Source organism: Pagrus major, chromosome 17 (assembly GCF_040436345.1).
Source record: "Pagrus major chromosome 17, Pma_NU_1.0".
Classification (NCBI taxonomy): domain Eukaryota; kingdom Metazoa; phylum Chordata; class Actinopteri; order Spariformes; family Sparidae; genus Pagrus; species Pagrus major.
The window spans coordinates 6,747,358-6,774,511 of record NC_133231.1 but is presented as its reverse complement, the minus strand read 5'-3'; the positions used below and the strand labels follow the sequence as shown (position 1 = coordinate 6,774,511).

Sequence of the window (27,154 nt, the reverse complement as noted above, 5' to 3'; positions counted from 1 at the left end):
TAAGGAGGCGTAAACACATGCTAGCTAGCACACCTTAAAATGTAAAAAAAAATGATACCCTGTTTAAGTAAGGTTCATTACAAACAACAGTGCCGAGTTGTTTTAGAAAAACAAATTCATTTTTGATTCAAAAGACTTGTTTAACGTCTGTTTTAGGATTTAATGGGCTTGGAGCTGAGAGCCAGAGACAGGAAATGGAAGTACTGAGAGATAGACTAACGTATTATTGGCTTTGGTCTTTTCATGGAATTTACTGACAATTCAAAAACACAGAAAATCCCCAGGCTTGTTCTTTAATGTACATTAATTTAACATACGATATACTGTATATATACTTTTTTATTGATATGATGTTACATTATGGATTAAGAGCAGCACACAAGCAACACACCCAACAGAATACTTATTTGCAGCAGGAAAGGAAGCAGCACACATCCATCAGCAGCACATGTTGCTATGATGTTAAAATACATAGATTGTCTCTAAGGAGAAACACTCGCAGAAGACATTATCTGAAGTAGTTTCACAACTCTAGGATAAACTGTTTTGAGTGCAAGCAGTCCACGATACTTATCATAACAGTGAGAAAATGAACACTTGCTGTAATATGATCCTAAATGACAGACAAGCAGAAAAGCTTTGCAATGTTAACTGATAAACCTTAAATAAAATACAATAAAATACAATACTGATGATGGTTTTTAAACTATATTAAGCTCCTTTGTCTTTTTGTAAACTGAAGAAGGTGGACCTGTCTTGGAAAATGAAAAAAATATAAATTGCTTTTGTGAAATTAAACACCGCTAAGTACCTTCAATTGTTTGATATTTAATGACAATAGAAAACACATTGTTTTTATTACCGTTAGTAAGTAGTAATCATTGCTCTTGGTAATAAGAAGTGAATCATAACCAGGCTGTTATTAAAAATAGTGAATGCGCCAAAAAGTCGGTTCTCTTGACCCGCTGTATTGGCCAATTTCCCAAAAGCCTGAAATATTCCTTTAATCTTCTGTAAAGAGCAGCTATGTGCAAGTCATAATCTAGTCATACTCAGAATGACGAAACCAGTCGGCATTCCTGGCATGTCAAATATACCTGCAGCCTCAGCCACCTGTTCACAGCTGTCAACAGCAGGGCATTTACCTCAGCGCTGACACGCCGCCTCTCATTGTCAGGGTGGTCTTATCGTAAACTCAACTAATATGGCCTACTTTTAACATTTCCATGGAGGGAGGGCAAACAGGAGCCGAAGTAGTCATCCACTGATAAGCGTTGGCAGCCATCCTGTCACATATTAACCAGTGACAGTTGGGGGAAAAAAGCTGCTAATGGTGTTAAGTATGGTAATTATTGATTTTAAACACTAAAGTGGGAAAACTAATGACACCCTTTAAACCGGTCAGATTGTGGGAGGAACAGGCTGTTAAAACGTTGTGCCAGAGTTATCTGCGTCACTCCAATGGTGGAAAAAGAAAAACTCAAATTAAACACTTCTGCTGCTGATATTAGCTGTTACACAATTGATTTGTTTCATGCTGTGGAATCAACCTGGAGGAGCGCATTTATTGCTCGAACAGTAAAGTGACTAGTGAGTGGAAAGCCAGGAGGGTGTAGGAGGACCTGGCTTACAGAGAGGGAAAAAAACATGTTTCTGGGTAGCAGGGTGGACTTGTTTTGGTAAAAGAAGATTTGAGCTCACGAGGCATGGAGGCAGAACTGCTGCTTTGTTATTTTCTCATTAAATTGTGTATAAATGTGATGTAAAATCTAATTTAAGCAATAACCTACATGTAGGGGCATTATAGACATATTGAAATTGTTTACGTGGTTGGTGTGGCGAGCTATTGTAGTTTATGGCTAACACTTAATGTTGATTAACAGGCTGTTTGTGTGACCGATGGAGAGAGGATCCTGGGGCTGGGAGACCTGGGCTGCTACGGTATGGGCATCCCAGTGGGCAAACTGGCCCTCTACACAGCCTGTGGAGGGATGCCGCCACAGCAGTGCCTGCCCGTTATGCTGGATGTGGGCACAGACAATGAGGTAAGGGCTGAGGGGTAATGTGACACACTGGTTGACTGCTTTTCAAAGGAAAATATTGTACTTTTTTCACTATTGATACATTGCTACATTACATACAATTATAATTGTTCTACTCATAACACATAGGGTATGCTCATTATAATTTGTCACAGAATCAATAAGTCAACAATATATAAAGTAGGTAGGTAAGGTAGCTTCCATAAACCAGCCAAAGGATAACATGACTAATAGTCTGAAGTCATGCTAACGGCTCTGTGAGGCTAACATGTTCACCATCATTGTTTAACGTGTTAGCATGCTAACATTTGCCGGTAACACTTAACAAAAACGGTACACAAAAATGTGAGTCTATCTGTGAGGAGGAACTATCTCATAGTTAAGGAATCTTCAAGGTTCAAGGTGATTTATTTGTCATTGTACAACACAGGGTTTTTCAAAACGAAATGAAAGTTTATTAACTCCTTTAATTTTTGTTGTGTATTATTGTAACTTCTACTCTGAAAAGGATCTGTTGCTCACCTTCCACACAGAGGCCAAAGGTTTGCTTCAGAGCAGCTGGGGCTGGTAGAGCGTCTGACTCAACTCAGGATGGATTTAATTCAATTAGATGGAACTCTAATCATCCCTGAAATTAGGTCATTATAGCCCCAAGTAGTAATGATCAAGTGTGTTCCTTCCTGCTCACCTCTCAACTCTACTGCCCCAGACCCTTAAACTCAAAATATTGCTCCCACAATATGCCGTGAGTACATGATACAGTATGCCAGTAGGGAAATGATCCTTATCCACTTGGCCAGGCAGGCCTTGCCTCAGAAATCAGTCAAGAAAAAGAAAACAAATCTCACATTTTGCAACCAGGAACACCCCTTACATGAGTGAGCTGCTCAGCTCCATTGATGGATGCCAGCTGGGAAAGCACCTCTCCACTCTGCCAGCCTATGAGTGTGGCAGCCAGCGGACCATACACCTATGGTCTCTGTTCTCTATGACAGCGTCCCTGAAAGATGATTCAAACTCTGTGCAGGGCAGCACGTGTAGCCTTAAACAGACCAAAATAAATCTGTGTGCACTTCTATATATACACAACTCTTGGTCTTGGCCAAGGGCGTGGCAACCTCAGATGCCCGACACAGCTGAGCTCAGCCTGTCAGAAGCTGTCCTTCATTTTCCAAGACAGTCTTCACATGACTCAGTCGCTGGAGTTCAGTTTCAACCCAAGCAAATGTCTCAAGTGGACGAAGGATGAGAGAGGCTGCTGAGGATAGATGAGCACATAAAATAAAGCAAGAAATGTACGTAGCAGAGAGAATATGGAAGAGTTGTCACATTGGGCAGAGAGCAAGAATAAGAGAAACCCACTGGTTTCATGCAGGTGATGGCATCATTGATGGCCTGAGACCCCACCATGACAGCACTTACCCAATACACACTTCATCAAAGTCACAGCAGGCAGCCCTTGCATTATAACAACGGAAACACTGCAGTCTTCCCAGAAAGACCATTAAAGATATCATATTTCTACATTAGTCCATTTGGTGCCATTGGGCCAGGATTAAGAGAGTAAAAATCATCCTTCACTCTGCCAAGTCTTCCACCTCTGCTCGTTATCTTTACAGGCCTGCAGTATGCACCTTAGCATTACCTTTGGATGTTTTCCAGTACTGGCATCTGTATTTCACAATGTGTCTCCTACTACTCTGAGTGGCTCTGGTTCAGGGTGATAGTACCATCTGCAGATTAGATTCATCTTTAAGACGTTCATGGCCATCACAACACAACTTTAACAAGATGCCTCATAGTCTTTGACCCATACTTACACACTGATTTTGACCTGCTGCCACAGTGGGAAGAAGGGAAAAACTTGAAGAGAAAACACATGAATTTCACATGTGATTATGTGTCCATGTGATTCTGCACATAGGAAATTTATCATGTGAAAACATGTTGATATCATGTGAGAAATATGTGGAACACAGTAAAACATGTTCTTTGTGCAAAGGAAATGTGGTTTGGAACATTTTCAATTTATGAAATCCATATGAATACCCATGTGAAACCTATGGGTTTGCATGTGAGACTCATGTAAATACCAATGTTAAACCCATACAAATGTCCTGCATCTGGTCACGTGATTAACAAGGCCTCAATTTATAACTTTATTCACTGATTTGTGTGAAACTGGATCATATTTGAATGGATAAAATATTCTCTGGTTTCCTCTCTAATCGTCCTCGGCTGCTCACTCTTAACTCTTAACCCTCTGTGATACACTACATGTGGAGAATATGGGAAGTTCATGTGTTTTTTCTGTAAGGGATGTGTCGGTGAGCATGGATGCAGAACTCACGATCAGTCTGTTTGCAGTTGACTCTTTTTCATTTTCTTTCCATAAGTTGGCTGAGAAGATTGATACCGCCCTCGTGTTTGTTTGTGGAACAAGCAGACAGAGTCCAGAATTACAGTTCTCTTCCCAACACCTCCAAAGCTCACTCATTATCACGTTGTAAATTGTTTGTTTAACAACACAACACAAACAGAAATGTTAAAATTACAATTTGTGGTTTCAGGGGAGTTCATGCTCCTGTGATCAACAGCTGAATCTGTCAGCTGGAAACATAGCTGGAGACACTTTTTAATGAAGTAGTACTAATATAGTGAGTATTACACTGGAAATGAGACTCTAAATCAATGGCATTAAAATAAAGACAATACCAAGTGAGCACAGACCGGGAATTCAACGTTTATTTCTAGTTGATATTTGGTCTGACATCTAACATCTTTACGCCGTCTTTTCAACTGGCTAAGTTGCGGTTACAACATCAACCTGTCATAATACACATAGTTGTGTAATCATTTTTAATTTGTGCAGTTGTAAGTTGAAAGAGAGACAATATTGATTATTGCCTTGATAAGCGCTCACTGCTGTAAAGTACATGCATAAGTACTTAGAGCGTTACAGCTTTGACTACTCCAAATCATGACTTGTGGCGCAAACTGCACAAACAGGAAACATAGTGGCTGCTGTGGATTAACAGTTAGCATGGCCTTTCATCAGTCAGGAGGTTGCTGGTTTGATTCCCAAACGTACAATTGTATTTGTCATTGCTTTAAAAACACATCTATAATGTTCAAATAAGAGGATACTGTCATTTTGGAGTGTGGCTCATAAACTACAAAAAAACAGAACCAGTTTGAACGTCTGGTCACCGGTTGCTTATTTCCCAAAATGTTCAACTGTTTCTCTAATGTTATATTAAATACAGGTACTAACTAGACAACATTACATACTGTATATGCACAGGGACAAATCTTTCTTCAAGCAAATACATACACAAATATAGTATTTCTGCTTATGCAACTGTAAATGAAAAAGATAAAAAAGGGATTTTACTGTAGTCTGCTTGGCCGTGGCCGACTTTATCCAGTTTTCTAGTACTCTAAAGGGATGACAGGCTAAATGAGTTGTAATGGGATAAATGGGATAAATGGGCTATTGTGCGTGTGTGCGTGCGTGCGTGCGTGCGTGCGTGTGTGTGCATGTGTGTGTGTGTCTATTGTGTAGTTTTTCTGGATTGGCCTCATATGGGAAGCAGGATAGCCTGCTGCCCCTCCGTACCCCATCTCTGCCCTGGCTATGAAGGCATGATGGGAGCAGATGGAGGTGGGAGACTATGAGGTAGTGGTAGCTGTAGCTAATTATTAAAATGACTGTTATTATGGGATTATATTTGTCCTTGAGTGGTGATGGGGGTAGAGAGAGGCAAGCAGGCACACATCCAAACAGTGAAGCAGCCAGACCCCCTGACCAAGACATACTTTTGATTTTTCTTTAATCAAATAATTCAACATTTTTGGAAATACATTTATTAGCCTTGTTGCCATGAGTTAGATGAGAAGATTGATACCAGTCTCATGTCTGTATGCTAAACATGAAGCTGGTTAGCTATCCTAGCAAAAGAACTGAAACACAGGAAAACAGCTAGATGGCACCTCCAAAGCTCACTAATTCTGTTAATAGTCCAAAAAATAAATCTTAACATTTTGTATTTCTTCCTGTTTCCAGTCTTTGTGCTAAGCTAACTAGCTGCTGGCTGTTCTGTAGCTTCATTTTTGGCATGCAGACAGGGTGATATCAGTCTTCTCCTCTAACTCTCATCGAGAACATAAATGAGCATATTTCCTGAAATGAACTACTCCTTAAATCTTATCAGATCATGAGATGGCTCTGGGCCTGTAAAATGTCTGTTTGGATACTGCGGAATTGTTATTTTTCCAGCAGGGGAATGTGGTAGCTGTGTTACATCATGTGAGATCCAGCAATAAACTCTCACTACCTGGGCAGCTCTTATCTCTTTCACTCACGCAGTACAAACAAGACATAGAGACATACGTATCTGCAGAGAATGTTTTCTCTGCGTCGTCCTGTTATCTCCCCGTACTGTTTCTGTGTGTGTCTCTCTGGGCCTGATGTCACCTGGAATAACCTCAACACACACACTGAAAAGAGAGTCAGTGATGTCATCCAGGACAATATGCTGTTTGTGTGTCTGTACTGGGTGGGCTTTTATGTGTCCAGTGTCCGTCTGGTGTCCTTTACCCCGAACAGGTCCAGTCTATTCTTGATGTTTGGCCTTGTTCCACCATTCAAATTCATTTTTTCACAAATGCTGCAGCCTATTTCTAACACTGAGAGTTTAATGTTAAACTACTTGAACTACTACTCCCTCGTCAGAAATGCAGAGCAACAAAGCAGTCACATACAACCTTATATTATCAGTCCAATAGTTGTTGCAACAGTGAAAGTGGAGCTTGTGGGTCTCCAGCAAGCATGAACTGTAAACCCATACACGAGGACTAATCCCTTCTGAGAGAAAAGGGGCTGTACAACACAAAGGACAGCTTAGCCAATCAACAGTAGATAATCTGGGACAGAAAGACAACTCATGTCAACAGTTCAGCACAGTGTCAATGAGGTCAGCCCACTTGAAAGTGACTCAGGTTGATCCCATGCACCTATAATGCAGCTCCATCTATTTCACCTTTAAAGTAGGACTGGATAATTAATCCAAATATTACTGAAATCGCAATGTGGCCAAGTGCCATATCCTAACTGTAGAAGCTTTAACTTTTTAACAAAGCTCTTGTTCTCCAGATGTGAGAAACATGTTTGTTTGGTACAGTCCTGAACACATGTCCCATCATCATGATTTTATGTTGCCCATGTTGTGTTTTTTAGTGAAAATGAAATTGTGATGCAAAAATGATCATTCCCTCTAATTGTGAATCATTTGTAATATTTATCAACGTACTGACAATACTAAATTGTTCAGCCCTACTTTAAAGGGTAAGTTCAATCATTATCTACTGACCCTCTTGCTGATGGAAAGGTGTGAGAGGTTTTGTAGTTCACAAAACATTTCTGGAGCTTCACAGCAAAACAGCGTTGCAGCATTCTCCCAAGCTACTAAAGTAGATGGTGACTTATTTTAAAATGTAAAAAAAAAACAAAGGAAAAAAACATAAAATGTCTTCAGCTCTTCTGTTGTAATCCAAGTCTCCTAAAGCCATTGGATCATAAAATACTTCAAAAAGATATTATTTACATCCTTTCTTAAGCCGGAACCTTCATTGTAACTGCTAAGTTTAAAGTGTAAGCTTGCACCCTGTCTGAACTGGGATCTGAATTTATCCTTCAAATGCAGTTTTGTCAGTGTGTAAATGGACCGAATAACAAAATTGAAACTCACCGTCACACACCATAACTTCACTGAAGGCACATTAGCTGCGAGTGAAACTCCACTGCAGAGGTGAACAACTCCAAAAGTGCTTTTTTTCATCTTTCTCCTTGCACGCTCTTGCATCATATTTTGAAATTACCTCCATAAGCCTTCTCTGATATCAGTCCACTTCTCTGTGGGATCACATGAAATGTTTTGCTTGTTTTGGTTACAGCTGAACTTGGCCACCTCCAGCCTATTACTGCCCATTAAAAGCTTGCCAGGAAATGAGTTGTCAACTTCAAATAAATATTGCTTGAAATAAACCTCTTGAGCTGTTCTTGGACATGGCAACTCTTGACCCTGCCATGGAAAGGTGGCCGCTGCTTTCTCCAAGCCACGCTCATCTTAGTGGCACCCTCTAATTATCCATCTCCAGCAGTAAAGGTCGCCTTTCCCAATGAGGCACGACAACACTCCGGATACAGTTCCCTAGCCTTTGGGATTGAAATTCCCTGAAAGTCAAAGTTTACAGAGTGTAGCACATTTAAATCATGGGTCTATCTTTCAAAAGCTGTCTAGAGAGGAATCTACAGCCATGCTCTGTCGGACAGGTGCAGCACGTCAAATACTTACTTGATAAAATATGTGCAGATTAGTCTGTGAGCACTCGATCACTGTGGCACTTACTTCCACCTAATTCATCACAGTCTCACTCTCTCTTTCATTCTGTCTGTCTCACTGTTTCACACACATGGCTTCCCATCAGCCTCGCCTCTCTGCTGCATCCCTCTCATTCTTCAAAATACTAAGCTGCAAAGGTTCACCGGTGCTGCTTTTTCATCTCTTTCACACTGTTAGTTTGCCTCTGAAGGACTGTTTGGTCGATGTGAATTCAACAAACGATGATCCAGATTCCTATTGTCCATATAGTCACATATTTACATCCATCTTTACAATTTGTCCTCCTACAGGAGCTCATTGAATTTCCAACTTTTCTTTCTTGTGTTCTCACTTGGAGATGGCAGTGTTGGTCTGTTGGTCCACTTTGGTACAGACTGAAATACCCCAACTGTTTTTGGATGTATTGCCATGAAATTTAGTATAGACAGCCATGCCCTCCCCAAAATGATAGCGATAGCTTTGTCTGATACTTGAAGGGACCCTGTGGAGTTTTTGACCACAAGTAGCATTATGGCACAATGTTTTTACCACTAGGTCCACATTTCTTTGTATTGTGTACAAATATGCAAATGTTGGTGATGCAATTCATACTCTGCTGATTGTGTCGTGCTATTCTGCTAATCAACAATTAGTTGCAATATTGTGTAACGACTTAAAATACTAAAACGTTAGCATCACGAATGGTTTAAGATGCACACGTTACATAGAGCACCTTTAAGTTTATAACCAAATACCTGCAAAAGTATTGACATTCCCATCAGCCTCAGCTGTACTAAGTGTTTAGTGGTCAAAAGCAAATGTTAGCATGCTAACAAACTCAGCTAAAATGATAAACACTGTAAAAATTACTGCTGCTCAACATCAGAATGTTAGCATTGTCATTGTGAGTATATTAGCATGCTGACGTTAGCATTTAGCTCATGATGCTAGTGACACTAGTGTAGCTGGAGACTCATTAGTCTTGTTACTTCTACTCTCACTTGCTGATGTAGTTAATCTATAGACTTAACAAGGCCCTCAAAATGCTAAGCTAATGTACAACCAGATGCTAAGCATACAAATATCTGGAGCACAGAAAGTCTAAAACACTGGAGAGTTCAGATGCACTTTTTAAACAAAACATCTTGAATAAAGCAAAAAAAAGATGCAACATTATATATGTATATATATATTACTTTATTGATATTACAATAAAACATTTATTGAAACATCAATCACTAGTAAGTTTGCTACAGAGTTAAAAATGGATATACATGATCTGCAGACTGTGTGAGGTGATGTGACAGGAGGTGTTTCTGTAGGATCACACACACATGGTTCACATTAAAAGCGGAGCTCTAAGGTCCACCAAGACACAGGTGTGTGTGTGTGTGTGTGTGTGTGTGTGTGTGTGTGTGTGTGTGTGTGTGAAGGTGTGCTCTCATACTGTATATGTCTCTCCTCTCTCTTTAATTTTCACATCCAGCAAATGTCAAGACTGGACACAAATCACACACACACACACACACACACACACACACACACACACACACACACACACACACTCTTCATCAAAACATTCCCCGAGTTCCTCTGTCGCTCCTGGTACTGAGAGTTTTATAGTCTGTATGAACTTGCAGGAGATACACACACATATCATTTTTTTTACATAGGCATTGAAATATGATGAGAATATATGATGATGATGATGATGATGATGATGATGATGATATCCCTGATGAATGTCTATGGGGGCATTTAGGCTTTGAGATTTTTAACACAAATCCTGTGTGAGTTTAAATGAACAGCAGGTCAGCATTTACCAGGCTAACATTGTTTAATGAACAGACATTATAAAGTTGCATTATGGGAAGTCTAGGATTCAGTTCGTTTGGAGCTTGACCCAAACAAGTCATGTTGGTAACACATTATTTTAAAAAAGCGTCTTTAATTTCCCAATATTTTTGTTTCCTGGAAATAACAATGTAATTTGGCACCAACTGTAGAGATAATAGGAATTTTCCTTACTTCATTGCTCCAATCAAATCTGAGTAAATATTAAATAATTATTCATTTAGCGGCAACCTTATTCTTCCTATGTTGATTTATCGTCTTGACTGTAAACAGATGTGTTCAGCTGGCCTGCAGCTCGCTGACTTAAGCATGACAAGGTTACAGAAGCAATGTGTCAAAATTAATTAATGTGAAGGGTACAAATTAACCACTCAATCTGTTTTCTTTTTAATGAGAAAAAAATCAGAAAATTGTTTGCAAATAAGAATTAATAACCATAATAAGTAATATCGTCAAGTCTTGCTCTGTACTTAATTCATTAGATATCCAATACCTGGCGTGACCTTGTCTTTACATAACAGATGACATGCAAGACAGAAAGTGTAAAGTCATAAAGGTTGGTACTGAAGTCAAACTATATGTAAGTGCACATATTTTGGTAAATGAGTGTACTGTTTGTAAGTTACCTGCATTACATTACAGACTTTCTGACAGTCGAGGTTTAAAAGGGGAACTCCCCTGATTATACACAAAAAAATACAAAAAAAGTCGTAGAAAACCTTTTGTGGCTCCAGGAGAAGCTGCATGAAGTCTGATAAATTACCTCAAGTGATGTCACTTGAGTCAGTGTTGCTTGGTGCTGAAAAGGTGAAGATGTGGAGAAAATTGAGTTTATTAGCCCCAACTAGCATAACACAATCGAATCACTGACCAAACTTTCAGTTGCCGTGTTGCATCGTGGGCAATGTAGGCACTACTGGAGTTATTAACTGGCACACTCTAGTCCAGTTTGGAGACAAAAACGTTAAGCTGAGATGTCACAATAAAGACTGCAAGTCCTTTATTTTCTCTCTGCTCCTTCTTCAGTCTTCCTGTTAGCTTCACACTCTGTCCTCTCCCTCCATGTGTTTTTACAGGCGCTGCTGAAGGACCCTCTGTACATTGGCCTGAGACATAAGAGAGTGCGAGGCCAGGCCTATGATGACCTGCTGGATGAATTTATGAAGGCTGTGTCAGACAGGTATGATCACATTGGCCTTCAATTCATCATTTGCCCACTCCCTCCACGCTGTCTGCTATTGTCATTCTAACACAGACAGCACATGGTGCTGTTAAAAGAAATATGTTAAGCAGTTTAGCAAAGTCAGTTCAAAGGAGCTAAAACCGAACAATCTGTGACTGAAGTTCCAGACCTCTGAATCTCACTGCATGCACTAAGTTTCAGTTGCTAAGCGATGTCAATCAAAACTTTACTTCCTGGCTGAATGGAAACATGAGCTTATTGAAAAGTGATCAGAGAGCTTTGGTAACCATCACTGCTATTGATTTCAGTGGCATGAGTCTCTCCAGGCAGATGGCTGAGAGCGAAGCTAACCAGAAGACAATTTTACTGAACGCTTGTTTGTTTTTCATTCTTGGCAACACAATGTGATCTATCTAAATTGTCCAGATCGATCAGACTTACATATTAGTCCACAGAAACACAATTTGTTGAATCAGGAATGATGGGCGAGTGTCTTATTTGTAAACAGGATATTTGGAAATGTAACACTAGATCGATTTTAGGGAATATGATTGAGCTTGTAAACAGAGATGCTAACAGGAACAGTGGAGAGAGACCTCTGGATTGTGGAAGAATCTGTGTTTTTTGTATTGACTCCAATGGGCCCAGTCCAGGGAAGATATCTTGCCATATCCTCTCAGGGGATGCATTATTCAGACTTGTGATATCATGTTGACATGCTAAAAGCTGTTTTATTCAGCAGTGGATCAGAGTGAGGGGTTAGCTTTGGCCTCTTTGAGCGACATATTGAAGAGTTTAGTATTCCATATTGTCCCTCATTTGGTTTTCATGCATTGATCATATCTTAAGTGAGTCATACTGTTTCCCTTTGCGACTTGTGCCTTGTGAGTTTATTGCAGTTTGGTTCTTAATGGGACTTTTGTATATCTTTGATTTGCATGCATGCCGACACGTCTGTGTAACCCTTGATCACTGTGTGCCATGGAGCCATCACAGCCACACACACACATGGGCCTGGTTAAGCCTCGTCCTAACCCAGAGAGACCAGCGTCCAGTGGGAGAGCCCTGGGTCTGGGCCCCCTCCAGCTGGCAACAGGAAGCCAAGAATCTAATAACTGGGTGGCTTCTCAACTACAGGGAACAGCGAGGCTTTTTCTCCAAAGGAGCCAGATTGGCGGAAAATGAGTAATTACGGGCTCAGAGATTGATTCAATGATTACAGCTCTGCAGTCTTTCAAGTAATATTCATGTTTAGTTTTCTAAGAAACTTAACGTAAATACTTCAGACTGACTCATCATCAATAAGCAGCAAAGGTTGTGGAGGGAATTTTTTATCGACGGTTTAAAAATAAATCTTAGTTGAAGGAGAAGGGTTGGTGTTTTGTTCCAGGCCAGCCTCCCATTCTCCAGCTCCACTGCTCCATTTGAATAATCAGCAGGTGTTGTCTGCTGCTTTTGTCTTCAGGCGACAGAAATGAATTATATCCCTTAATCACATTACTCCTGCACACACCCACAATAATTTCAAAAGGATGAACCAAGGCTCAGGAAAGGTTATAAAACTTCGAACTCAGCATTTTCTGTCAGGGAAGCGGTTTTGTCACATTTCATTACACTTAATCTCTGATGTGTGTTTGTTGTGTGCAGATTTCTCTGTGAGAGTCCAGCCTGCATGCACTGTAGGTAATGAGAAAAACTCCACACAGGCCTTTGATAGAGAAAAAAATGTGTTTTGTTTTTTTTCTAAATGCCCCTCTATATGTGTCTAACACATAACACAGTTTTCAGTAGAGCCCCATTGATACTGTATTTTCAATGCCACTGTTCATTCCTTACTTGGAAGGTCTAACTCTTCATAGACAAACATATATTATACAGTAGGTATTAGGATAAACATTTTTGAATAGTTGAAATCATCTGTTACCAATTAATATTTGATTTGTCAGAAACAGTCTGGAACTCCTTGTAAATTCACAATATATAGATCAATAAGTGAGTTGATTACCCTTAGAGTAACTGACTTACGGGATGTAGACTGCATATTTCCCCTTCTTCCAGTCCAAAAAAATGTAATCTAGCAACCTGCATGCTAAAACAGGCAAGTTACTCTATCACTAACCTGTTCACTAATGGCATGAACGTAAACAATTTGGCAGCTGTTACCTTTGCTTTTTGCGAGATTTAGCAATTTTAATGCAATATCTCACCTCACAAGTTTCCCTTGACACTATTTTGCAGCGGCACCATCGCTGCATCCTGGGTTAAGTTCTGGCAAAGACAATTGTGATTGAGTGATTATAGGTCTGGCTATGCAAGAATATTCTCGCTGTTCCAAACGGTCTTTAGAGATTTATTGTTGAAAACAACTGCCTGTCACAATTGAAAACTATCCTGTTAGAGCAGTGTGAGTGAACGAGTTTGGACGACCAAAACAATGAGCTCAAGGATGCCAAAAAAGTGAAGTCAGAGGGGACCTGCAGAGTTGGCAGATAAATCTGTTCACATTGAAGTGGTCATGTGATTTATTGTTACCTTGATACTTTACAAAGATGTTCAATCATGTTCAATCTTTCCAGGTCTTTGTGCTAAGCTAAGCATCACATTTACCTCTCATCTAACTCCTGGAACTAACATGAATAAACACATTTCCTTTAAAACAAAAGTACTTTAACTCACAGTATGTCAGTATGTCAACTTTATATTCAGTCACAGTCGCCGACCTCCTTCATCACTCTCTGATGTGTAATGTGGTGTAGAAATTAGGAAGATATACGTCATTACAGGTATATTTTTGGGGAGGCAAAAAATCAATTTAACTCATTAACTCATTAACTCATTAACGCAACATGATGTCAGAACCTCTCATGTCAGAAATGATTGTGTAGTATTTGACAGAACAGCCTCGAGGTGGTTCTCCATGCAGCTCTGAGTACTGTAGCATGCACAGACTACAGGAATGCCATCAAGTCTTGGCACTGAGAGAGTAAGGAACAGACTGACCAATGGATGGATGGATGGATGGATGAAAGCAGCAGCGGAGGAGAAAGAATGCAGAATGCGTCTTTGTCTTTAATGACGGCTCGGGGATTTGAGAAATAATGTGTGCTGAGAGATGCTGGCTCTCTGGAGAGCGAGAGGGGGCTGGGGATTTATTAAGGCTTCAGCCACGAAAAGCCATGAAGCCCCGTGGGGACGGCAGTAACAGACAGCCTGTGTGTGTACACAAACACACATATGCGCACACAGGTTCGACAGCTGTGTTTGGACAGAGCACCCTTGTCTGTGACCTTCTTTGCAGAGGTCCTCCCCGGCTCTGAAAGCTCTCATACCTTCAGCTCTGCTTTTAGTCTCCCCCCGAGTGTTGGACGTATAAATGACATCCACCTACTTCCTATTAGCTGGAGATTCAGATTTCATCAGGTCTCAGATGGAGCTGGATTGTGTTTCCTGGAGGAGCTGGGTCACTCGTCTCACAGACGTAACACCAAACGTCTGAGTGATTCGCCACATGGGAGGGTGTCTGTCGTCTCATGTCTCACCCTCTTTTTCATACTATCATACATTAATAACAACGTCACAGGCATTTATTCTCAATATGTGCGACTGGTATGGCCATAAGCACCAAGAAACCCAGAGAATACCACTCCATAAACAATGAATCGAGGTATTTTTCATTCATTCTGCTACTCGTATCATTGCGGCAGGTCATGAATCACAGCAAAATAAAAGTTTGAAGCACAAAGGAGCTCTGTGTTGTTCTGCTAGTGTTTCCCAGACGGCTTAATGTCTCATCTTCATGTGTCTTGTCTGCCTGTGTGGTTGTTTCCAGAAGTCTCTGAGGTGAAAGTCTTTAGAGGGCCTTAATTTACTTAGTTTGCTTCTTACAATAAGTGATGTGGTCTTTGCTGCCAAAGTTTGAACAGCTGTATTTATTTCATGTGTGAGATTTCAGTCTGTGCTCGTTTCACTGGTTCAGAGTTGGGTAGAGCTCAGTTGGGAACAGTTGATATCACTTCTGATCATCAATCAGGATTTGGCAATATTCATATCAAAGTGTGATAACAGTTCTGAGGTTGTTTGCTCATGTTACCAGGCAACCGTCAGTCAAATCTGATCGAAACATTCCCACAAAGTCTTGATGAAGCGTGAGTAGGTAAGATTTGAAGGTTTCCAGGGCTTAAACCCTGCAATAACTGATTATTTGCAGCAGAAATAAGTGGCAAAAACCACACTGGCATATTAACAACTTTTACGTTGACATGTCAAACTTTTTAGGGAACAGTTTTCTATTTCCATATTCTGCACAAACACTCTCCTGTTTTGGTCTCCGCCAACTCCAAAGACAAATATGTCACTTTTAGTTGCTAAATGCTCCATGATGGTCACCAGCTAGTTCCTACTTTTGTCTGTCTGCTGTTTGGTGCTGAGCCGGTAGTGTAAAGTGGGCCTTTAGAGATTTTTTCATCAAAAAATGCTGCCTGCTGCAGCTGAAAACTTGTGTATTAGAGCAGTGAGAGTGAACAGGAAGGCCAAAAAAACCAACAAAATAATGAGCTAAAAGACGCTAAAACGTTCAGTAAAGCTGAGGGGACCTGCAGAGTTAAGTGGTAATTCTCCTTTAGTAGTATAAAATAGTACTACTCTGGATACTTTAGCCATCATTTCTCACAGTTCAGTCTCTTCCAGTTACCACATGAGGTTGTAGCTTAATTAGGCAACTTGCATTCATTGTTAGTTGTACAAGTTGTACCTGAGCAGCCACATCAGAACCAAGACTTTTCACTGTCACTGTTTCATTTCCTTGAGCAGGTGTAAGACTGATTTCTCTTGCCTGTTCTCACATCACAGTGACAGATGTGAGAGCTTTCCCACCAGGACCTTTCTGGTCTCAGAACTCACTGAACAGACACTGCTGTTGACAAAGCACTGGACAGCGAGACGGAGAGCAATCTTACTGCCAAATCTCGACAGCAGGGATTCAACGTCTCTTTCTTTTTTCACAGCCGTCATGAGAGGTGGAACAGAAGTGACTGTTTTGGCAGTGGAGTTTACAACAAGTCCTGACCTTTGTTTTGAGTTCAAAGTCAAGATAGACTCATCACCAAATGTAGCCATTTACAGCTTTTATCAACAAATGATTTTTATCTTGACTAATAAAGGAATTGTGAGCAGTATGGCTGTAGATCACAGCCTGCATTGGCTAATAAAAGTGTTGGTATTAGTCAATAAAGTCAAAAACCCAGTTCTTAATGAATAAATGATATAGGATATGAGGATTAGCGTCCTATCACCATGGAAAACATTGGTTCCCGTTTAACATGACGTTCCGGAAAGCGCTGCTGTAATTCCTGCACGGTATCAAGGTTGCTGGGAATAAGGTGGATATACTGACCAATAAACTTGGGTCTAGGTTGTTTCTAAGTAAATGTATGTCACAAGGTCATTTATTAGCTCTCTAGCAACAACATCAGAAAATCATAGGGATGTATTTGACCCAAAATCAACATTAATGATCTATATTCTAACATCATATTTAAAAACAAAAAGTTATAATGTGCATCAGTAATTGGCATTTTAAAAAGTTTTCACAATGTAATTTCTTTGTAAGAATAATTGTACAGCTTAATTAAGGACACCATAACTTTCATTGCACTGTTGGTACCTTCACCCCATTTCCCCCCACGTTCTGTGTTGTTACCTTGTAACAATAGAAGCATATCCCATAATCTTTAAAAAAAAGCAGCATCCTGTTAGTCTCTTGTCTCATTCGCTTGTAACGATTTGTTCCAGGATACAGTAACAGGTACTGAGCTGGGTTTTTCTTCATGGCTTAAATACCATAAACAGTGATAGTGTGATTTGCAGGGTGTAATTTAAAATGTTACCTAATAAACTTAGATGACTCATCTCTTTACCCTCTGCTGATCCAAAACAGCCTAAGGAAACGGATCCATAACAGAATTCCCAGTTCAAACATCTGTTTATAGCAATTATGGTACTTTTTGTGAGAGAACAGTCTTTCGCCCAGTCCGTCCGTCTTCCTCCCCTGCCTCTCACAGATAAATGGATTTCTCTCTGCACTGTCAGGAATACGGTCTGTGTTTTTCATCTTTTGGGTGTGCCCTGCCTTGCTTAGGTTACTGCCCTTGATACTTCAGCTTAGACAAAAAAGCAAATCCCGCTGTCTTTGTCCAGGGCATTTTTTTTTGTTTAGCTGGCAAAGAGGCGCATTGTCAGATTTTGGCGTTCCATTCAGAGCGTCGTCAAGGAAAGACAACAGATTTTTGCACAGGATAGGGGTGATGAACACAAATGGCCTCCAAGAGGAGCTTTGTTCCAGGCAACACACACACACACACACACACACACACACACACACACACACACACACACACACACACACACACACACAATGTCAAAAACACTCCCCCTGTCTTTATTGGCTCAGGCCAAGGACCAAAGAGCTTTCTGCATTGGGAAGATGTTCCTTTCTTTCTGCATTACCACAACCACAGATAGTCACTCTGTAGCTTACGGTCAGTGGATGCCCCTAAATATGCATGTGTTCACTGCTCAGTTATTCTCAGATCTGTGTCAGGAGTCTCTGATCTTTCTGTGCTGTCATTTTAAATAAAACAGCAAAATTCAGTATCTGGCATTGGTTCTCACTCTTATTTAAAGCCCTAAAATCTAATCCTCTGTCTTTACTGAGCGTTCATGCAGGAGGTAAGTACGACTCCCAAATCCATCTTGTTGGATTCTGGGCATGAGCAGCTTGGTTCTGCCTGAACTGGTTTGACCTCTCCAGTAAGCGAGCTGCACCAAACCATACCAGAGGGCGCTGCACTGGCAGTGGGGCAAGGCCACATCTATCCTCGCCCGTCGCCTGTCTGCGTCTCCTAAAGCCCCAACACAATGAAAAGTTTATAGCTCCCTTCTTGGCCTCATTATTCATCCTCTTCGCACAAGCTCTCAGTGCTTTAGTACTGCTCTCTGCTTGATAGAAAACACATTTCTCTCCTCAGCGCTACTGCCGTGTTGGCAGTAATTCAGTCGGGCTGTCAGTCTCTGTATTAGGAATCCGTGTCTCGCAGTGTGGCAGAGCGAAGGATAAACAGTGACCCAGCGATGGCAGTCTCTCATCAGGACGTTAAGTTTTATTGCCGTTGAACTCAGGTCGCTTCTCATCCTGCAATTTCTTTCTTGTCTCGCTTCCGCTCAGCTTCGTCCTCCCCCTGCTTAGAATTTAAGCAGTTTAGCAGCCACTGTAACAAGTGGGAAACAGCTTTAGTGAGTCGTACAATAACCGTGCAAACGAGAATCCTTTTCCTTATTAGGCATGAGGTGGGGTTTTATGAAAAAGACTGTAACAGAAAGAAAGAGAAAGTTAAAAGACAGAAAAAAGGGAGCAAACAGCATCTTGTCAGTGAAAAAACAAACGTGATGAGGAAGGACTTCACCTCCTCCTGTTGTTCAGTTAACTGACGGGGCTGCAGGTGTTGGGGGTGGTGGTGTCTGGAGCGGCTCGGCCTGTTTGCTTTGCCAGTTCCTCCATCACTCACTAATGAAATGTGATCTTTGGTCTTTTTAATACACGTTTTCAGACAACCTCACCCTTTTCCTCCCATTGTGTCCATCTGAGAAACAGGTAATAGGTTAACATAATATTCACAATGTCACATTCACAATGAAGTGCTCGCCCACTGTCTGGAAGCCAGTCTGTATACCACAATAGCCAATCAGATTTTCGAGGGAAAGTCAGCAGCTTCGTCTGGGTCTTTTATGGAGCCTTATATTCAAGATAGTGTTACGTTTGCTAACACACTAGTAAGTCCGCCCTATTAAAGCCTTAGAGAGTTACAGGAGAGAGTCCTAGTTCATTATTGCTCATCAGGTTCCCTCGTCTCAAGGTGGGTTTTTTTTAAATGGAGTTTAAGTTCGATGCTTGAAATAAGGCCTGTGGTTTACACATGCTTTAAAAGATTTTCACGTCTTCTTCTCCGACATAAAATACCTCAATAATTTCCCCACATTTGAATTATAAAGCATCGCCATGTTTTAAAACAGGCAGTTGCTTCTCACTAGTCTGTCTTTACAGGTGGACTTAAGTTGAAACGATTCTAACGCTAACTTTACAACCTGTATATTGATCAAATTGTAGTATATTGTGTATAGTATAGTGTAGTAGGAATCTTAGTGGCGATGCTAACTTCCAGGTTAGCCGACAAAAATACATCATCCTTGCAGCGCTTAGCATACCTGGGCAAATTAGCTCGATACTGCAATACGAGTGTACATATTTTGTACGTGGATCATCACATTTTTGCTTGGAACATGTAGCTTTAGCATGATATCTTAGCATGATAGCGCGTGTGTTGCTATCGACTGCATATTTAAGACCCTTTTATTGGGTTCCCATTTTTTAAAGAGTCATTAAATGTTAAAAGTCAGACACATTTTCAACCAGCTCATATAGCTAACATTAGCTTAGTTAACAATCCAGCTAAAGTTGATCAAATTTCATCTAAAATAGGCTAAGGACAATTATGTTAAGAAAAGCTATGAAACAATAGAGGATTTTCATTTGCAACTTGGATTTCTCTTGCACACCTTCACCAGGTCCTTGTTCCCTTTTCCTCCAGCTGAAAACCTGTCTTTCATCTTGCAGACAGAGCACCAGCAGTCGCTCTGCAAACATCCAGTAAATTCCTCAACAGAAGTCCATCTGTTAAAAGGCATGGGAACTTGGGATTCCTCTTTGTCGCTGCTAAATCTAATTTACAGTCTCATAACGCAGGGCTTATGGCTTATTTTTGTTGTATGATGTTTTTGCAGGAGCTTATTGGCACAGGCTGCATTGACTGCATGTGAAAGGTGGTCGGAGCAGCATCTTGTAAAGTCGAACGCTGCTGCTTTACTGGGAGGCTGGGTGGGCTCTGTGTTTCTTTTCCTTCATGTTTGCATCTTTGTTATTCTGCTCCTTTGTGGAGGTTTGACCTCCCTCACTGATGCTCACTGTGAGGCGCTCTCGTAAAGTCAGTGGAAACAGGTGTCATCCTGTCAAGTGTCTATTAAACAAAAGAGTGGACAAAGTTCTGTGGTTTTAAATTAAAAGACACAACCTCTAACAAAAGAGAGTATTACGCAACAACATTTTCATATAACTGTGAATATTCAGAAAACTGAAGCCAGCATCACCTCACCTCATGTCTCACACTGTGCTGTGTGGTGCAGTGAGAGGGCGCCCCCTTGAGGACGGAAATAAAGACTTTGAAAGCAGACTGACTCTCCATGTGTGTTTATGTGTGTTGGAAAGTCAATTAAATGACCGTTCGCCCCTTTACAATAACCATCAGCTTTGTCGTCTCCTTTATTTCCCCTTCTCTGCCCGTTTAACTCCTCTGTTGGTGCATTCAGATTAAATACAGCTCCTCTCTTTACAGGTATGGAATGGACTGTCTCATTCAATTCGAGGACTTTGCAAATATTAATGCTTTCCGTCTGCTGAGCAAGTACCGCAACAAGTACTGCACGTTCAACGATGACATCCAAGGTAACTCAACGACACACACACACACACAAACACATACATACACACAAATCCAATACGAATATCAGTTAAGAGAAGATTAAAACTTAAAGTATTAATGTTGCTCTGTAATACTCCTCAGGTACTGCTTCAGTGGCAGTAGCTGGACTCTTGGCTGCCCTCCGCATCACCAAGAGCAAAATGTGCGACCACACAATTGTCTTCCAAGGTGCAGGGGAGGTATGTGCAGGGGAGGAACTGTGTGCCATAGGCCACCGCGACAGGCCATTAAAGAAAAAGTTTTGTGATATCAGATCACGACATTGATTTCTCCCTTTTTGTCTCACTCCCAGGCAGCGATGGGGATTGCTGAGCTGATCAGCATGGCCATGGAGAAGGAGGGACTCGCTAAGGAAGAGTGTTTGAAAAAGATCTGGATGGTTGACTCCAAGGGACTCATTGTCAAGGTGCATAACTAAAAAACTGCAAACACACAACACATGCAGGCATGAACACTAATCTATCATAATCTGACAGGTGTAATAGACCGGAATGAATAGTCCGATAAATTCAGTCCTCAAAAACTAAATGACAGGAACTTCCGTCCAAAAAGTGAAATGCACAAAACATCACAGGCTGATTTACAGGTTAAGAATCTCTAACTGTGGATTTTCCTAAGCTGTTTGACATCAGTAACTGCAAAATGAAGAAAAAAACATTACCCATGGTGCATTAATTTATATGACAGCGGTCCTTCCTTGGAATCGCTGCAAAGACTCTCCAGGAGATGAACATTAACATCTGTTAAACATCTGTTTTGTCCACAATATCCATGTCATTCATCCCTTATTCCTCCTCCTCTTCCTCCTCTTCACTGTCTTCAACTCCTGGCTTTCTCACTGCCAGTAATCCTCTCTCTTCCATCTCACCTCTCCTCCTCTGATTCATCTCTTCTCACCTACTCCTTTCTCTCTCGTTTCACAACTTGGTGATCCTCCAAACCAGAGGAACATTTACAAGAATCCCTCATTCCTTCAACACTAAAACTGGGAACAATAACAACGACTCCAAGTACATTTTTAAGAGTGTTTGGTGTTTCCACAGATGGTTTCATGTCTTTAATGTCCTCCTCCTCATCCATCTTTTCCACCTCCTTAGGGTCGAGACCACCTGACTCACGAGAAGGAGAGGTTTGCTCATGAGCACCCACACATGAAGAGACTGGAGGATGTGGTTCGGGAACTGAAACCCACAGCTATCATTGGTAAAACAACAAGCATTTGATGTTTTCATATCAGACATTGCTGTTTTGCTGCATGGTGTTGGATTTAGGGATTTATCGCTGAAAGAAAGGCCTGACAGTACCTTTGTAGACTTTAAGGTTATATAGGGAATGCTGAAGATGAATTTTCATCCTGTCTACTAAGCTACTAAAGCAGCAGACTAAAGTGAAATATATTAATGTCTCAGGTGTGGCAGCTGTTGCCGGAGCCTTCACCGAGCAGATCATCAGGGACATGGCTTCCTTCAACGAGCGGCCAATCATCTTTGCCCTCAGTAACCCGACCAGCAAAGCCGAATGCACTGCTGAGCAGTGTTACACACTCACAGAGGTACTGCCTCTAAACTCTGTTTCACCTGGCTGTGAGTGATTTTACTACTCCTCTTGAATGAAAACATTAAACTGACACTGTTACTGTTTGTGCTGCAGGGGCGGGGCATCTTTGCCAGTGGCAGCCCATTTGACCCAGTCACACTGCCTGATGGGAGGACGCTGTACCCCGGTCAGGGAAACAACGCCTACATCTTCCCCGGTGTGGGCCTTGGTGTCACCGCCTGCACCGTCCGACACATTTCTGAGGAAATCTTCCTCACTGCAGCAGAGGTAACACTGACATACACAGTATATATGGTGTCTTCTTTAATAATAATAATAATAATAATAATAATAATAATAACAATAATAATAATAATAATAAAACTGAATCAATCCGAAATATTTAAAATGTATTATTAAGATTAAGTTCCGTCACTCTTTCACTCGCTTCCAAAAAGAAATGTACACACTAACCAGATTAAGATCTTTAGACACGAGGCAGTGGTGCTCACACCACTTTAGACACCCAAGAATGTAAGTAAATTTACCAGGACACAAAGACAAGGACCAGTTCAAACCCCTGATCATTGTCTCTCTCTGTGAATGTCATAAAATCAGCTGAGAGTAACTCATGCAGCACATTTTACACGTTTGACAGGCTCTTGCTGATCTGGTGACAGAGAAGGACCTGAATGAGGGAAGGTTGTATCCTTCTCTCAGCACTATCGGGGACGTCTCCTTCAAACTGGCTGTCAGGGTGAGAGCTCAGTGATCACAGAAGCACTTGGCCATGTCTGTGTGAATCCACTTGTACGGAGGCTTGTGAAACTGCAACAAAATTGAAATCTCCCAAAACCTGCTTGTGTTACAGATCATGGAGTACGCCTACAAGCACAACATGGCGACACTTCAGCCGGAGCCGTCCGACAAAGCGGCATACCTGCGCTCACTCACCTACAGCACTGATTATGATGAGTTTGTCGTGGACTCGTACCACTGGCCAGCCGACAGTATGACTTTGCAGTCATGCAAACTTTAACACACTGGACACGGGGACAGATTGAGCCCTGGAGCGGCACGGGTAACTACTGACATGCAATATCATCCCAAGTGGAGACGCTGGGATAAGAAAAAGCGGTTGTGTGTAGAATTTTCTCATTAATATATTACTGTGAAATTAATGCTGACAACACATGTAGAGTTATTGTGCTTGATATCTTTGATGTCCTCTTCTCCAGTAGTGAAAAGCATTGAAGTTTAAAACTAATTTTACAGATAGGTATTTATAAATGAATGAAAGGAGGGAAACTTATACGATGTGGAACAGAAAGTATTTCGCAGAACTTGTGAAATATTGCACTATTGTTGTTATCACATTATATTTTACTCTGATATATTTGGGGAAAGTCCTTCACAGGTTACTTGTACTGTAATAGGCAGTTACTTTATGACTGTGTAGGCTTTAAAACAAAACTCTTTGTCAAATAATAAAAATGGTTCTGATGAATGTTATCCATGTCTGATGATTACTGCTTTTGTACCGATGAAGGACAAGGATGCACTGAGTGTTAGACTTGGACACAAAAGGGACGTCTAATAAAGATAATAACATTTTTAAAGTAGCCTCTATGTAATTTTTTTTCCCCTCCTGAATTCCTGTACAAAATGTTAAAGTACACCTCACACTCTAGCTTTTATCTAATGTGATGTGAGCCAAATATAAAAAGTGAAATGTGAGTATTTTGTCCTCCATGACTGCCCCTCCATGTTTCTTTGGATTTTTTTGACTCCAGCATACCAATAATTATCCCACTGTTGAAGCGCAACCTCCTTTTTCAATTCAGAATACGGACTGTTCCTTTATTCTTCCAGTGACACCAGCTGTCTTAATAAATGTCACACTTCATCTTTCGTTTGCTCGACTGTGAGTTACCAACTTGCAAATGCACAGCAAGGGTTCTTAGATGCATCTCAGCAGGCGCTGGCTCCCTCCAGAGGCCAACTTCTGTCATTGCAACACAATTAGCCACTTTACTCAGTGTGGCTTCATTATCAACTCCATGTGCAGATGAATGTTTTTTTAATCATCAGATTTTAACAGGAAACTTCCTCCTTTCAGACTTAATCAGCATGTTACATAAAATATCAATCAATCTATCAATTTTTTTCATTTTTATGCAGTTATAATAGAAAACCAAAGGCATTAACTGTGGTGTGTGTAGCAGATTATTCAGAGCCATGCACACATACAATATGAGGTGTGTGTACATGGAAGTCACAATGGAAGTCAGTTAATCAAACAGGTTTATGGTCCAACAGTGTATTTTGTGTCTGTGTTATTTGATTTAAGCTGAGGATGATTTTACATTAATTAATCAATCACTGGCCAGACAGTCAGTACCAGAGGCCTTGGCTGGCCCGTTGCCCATCCCAGTACAAAATCAATAGAAAAGCAAGCAGACCAGTCAGCTTTCAATGTTGAGCGTCTCGCCCCGGGCACGATTATGAGAGGCAAACATTTGTTTTCCTCTCCTTGCTTCGGCCTCGCTTTAAATTCAGCCCTGGGCAACCAGCACTCTGACATGATGATCAATATGTCTCAATGTCAACACCATCCAGCCGTCAGCCGTCTGACCATACATGGTGTTATTCAAACAACTTTCGCTTGGTTGTGTTTGAAAATGTGCCAACATAGAAAGTATGATATGATTACAGAAACACCAGCAGTCATGGTCAAAATGTGTTCGTCTGAATGGATTTCAGTTGGATGTTATTCAACATACTATATTAAAGTGGTCTATAGTTGAAGTCTACGTGTTAAGTTTGCATTCTTACTTGGCTTGAAGCAGAAACTAGATGTTTCTTCCAAAGCTGTTACAACTATTTCAAACCATTTATCTATTAGTTTACATAACTGTATTGACTTTTAGCATTTTAGCAATGTATTTCTATAGTTTTTAGCCATTTCACCTACTTCACCTTTTATCAAATAGAACTTAGCCTGTGTGAACTGTTTGAACCAGCCTGGTCACCAGAATAAAACATTGGTTAGCGTTGGCGTTAAGGTTTCTACAAACAAGATACTTTTGAATTTGTACATCATAGGCTATATATACCATGTTGACATGTCTACAAAAGGAGGCCTTGGGTAACTCCAGTCTTGTTTGTGTTGACCAAAACAGGTGTTTAAAGCCCAAACATGATGTTTTTCTAACCCCTACCAAGAGGTTTTAGTGCCTAACAGAGTGAGAAGAACATGATAGGCCTGACTGAACCTAAAGAAACGTAAAGTTGCAACATAAAGGAAAGTAAAGTTTGAACTTATCTGTGGTTTTGCAGACATGTTCTTTGTCAACATTTATTCAGGGTTGATTTGAACTGTAATTCAGCACAGTAGCCTTGTTACTTATAGCAAAGTCAATTGTTTATCCATTACAAACCATCTATTTAAACCATTTATCTGTTAGAAATTAATTTCTAGCATTGTTGAGCTAACTGTTTAACAGCTAGGCTATACGCTGTATTCATCTACAGTTACTTTTAGCTATTTCACCATGTAGCTAGCTTATCAACTTAGCCAGCATTCAGCATTTTTTTTACTTTTTGCACTGTCTACCATTTATTCATTAGCTGAACTTTTTTTTTTAACATTTATCTCGTAAGCTAGACTCTATATTTGAACTGTTTATTCATTATTTATAGCCAACTGTGTCAACCATGATTATTATTTTATGTACATTTGAACTGTTTATTCATTTATTTCTCTTAACAATTAAACCAGTACTTTTAGCTTACAATTAGCTATTTATTAATTACTTGTCTTACTGGCCTGCTTTTAGCTTTAGAATATTTCTCTGCTAGCTTGTTTTCACAGACTCTCAGGCACAGTATGTGGCGTTCAGTTATTATAGCTGGCTCAATATGTGGATATATATTTTTCATCAAATCAGAATTTTCTATTTCCTCAATTTACTTGTGCTACAGTCTTTCCTCTGTCCCTGCCTGCCCACTGGCACCTTGCAGAATGACCCTCAGGGGAGGTTACACCTGGCTGGGAGTCACTGTTCAAAAGAAACATGTAAGCTACTTTACTGAAGCTGACTTTCAGTTAAAACACTGTAGAGGACTATCTCATCTCGCCTCACCCTGCAGCCTTCTCAGGCACCTTGCTGGTCGCAGTCCGGCCGGGTGACTGGCAGCTGCGAGCTGACATCATTTTGACCTTGTTTACAGTCTCACATTAAATGGCACATTGCTGAGACCTTGTGATCAGTGCCAATCAGTAAAGCCCCTGAGGGAATGTCGCCTGTGTGAGTCTGTCTACCCATCCTCCCTGCCGCCTGTCTGGCATTTAGCCTGAAACCCCTCTCTCCAGTCTGCCCTCGACCACCACCACCACCACCGCACACTCAGCTCGTTCTGCTTGCATCCTTGTGTAACCACAGCAGGATTCAGACAACATTACTTTCCTCTCAGGAGCCATTATGTGTCCCTTTGGTTATTTAACTGTCACAGTTTATGATTTTAGTTTGTAGGATTTGCCACTTCACCTTTAAAAACTACTGC

General features: G+C 40.8%; 1 protein-coding gene across 1 annotated transcript in view; it reads left to right on the top strand.

Annotated features, from left to right (window-relative positions):
- Nucleotides 1-24,100, top strand: part of me1 (malic enzyme 1, NADP(+)-dependent, cytosolic) — an 85,463-nt gene extending 61,363 nt beyond the window's left edge. The window contains exons 5-14 of the mRNA XM_073485484.1: nt 1,884-2,045; nt 11,356-11,459; nt 20,906-21,015; nt 21,134-21,231; nt 21,345-21,458; nt 22,150-22,255; nt 22,462-22,604; nt 22,703-22,876; nt 23,247-23,345; nt 23,460-24,100. Coding sequence (XP_073341585.1) covers nt 1,884-2,045; nt 11,356-11,459; nt 20,906-21,015; nt 21,134-21,231; nt 21,345-21,458; nt 22,150-22,255; nt 22,462-22,604; nt 22,703-22,876; nt 23,247-23,345; nt 23,460-23,627 — 1,278 coding nt within the window. The 3' untranslated portion in view covers nt 23,628-24,100. The remainder of the gene's footprint in view (nt 1-1,883; nt 2,046-11,355; nt 11,460-20,905; nt 21,016-21,133; nt 21,232-21,344; nt 21,459-22,149; nt 22,256-22,461; nt 22,605-22,702; nt 22,877-23,246; nt 23,346-23,459) is intronic.
- The last annotated feature ends 3,054 nt before the right edge of the window (nt 24,101-27,154 follow it).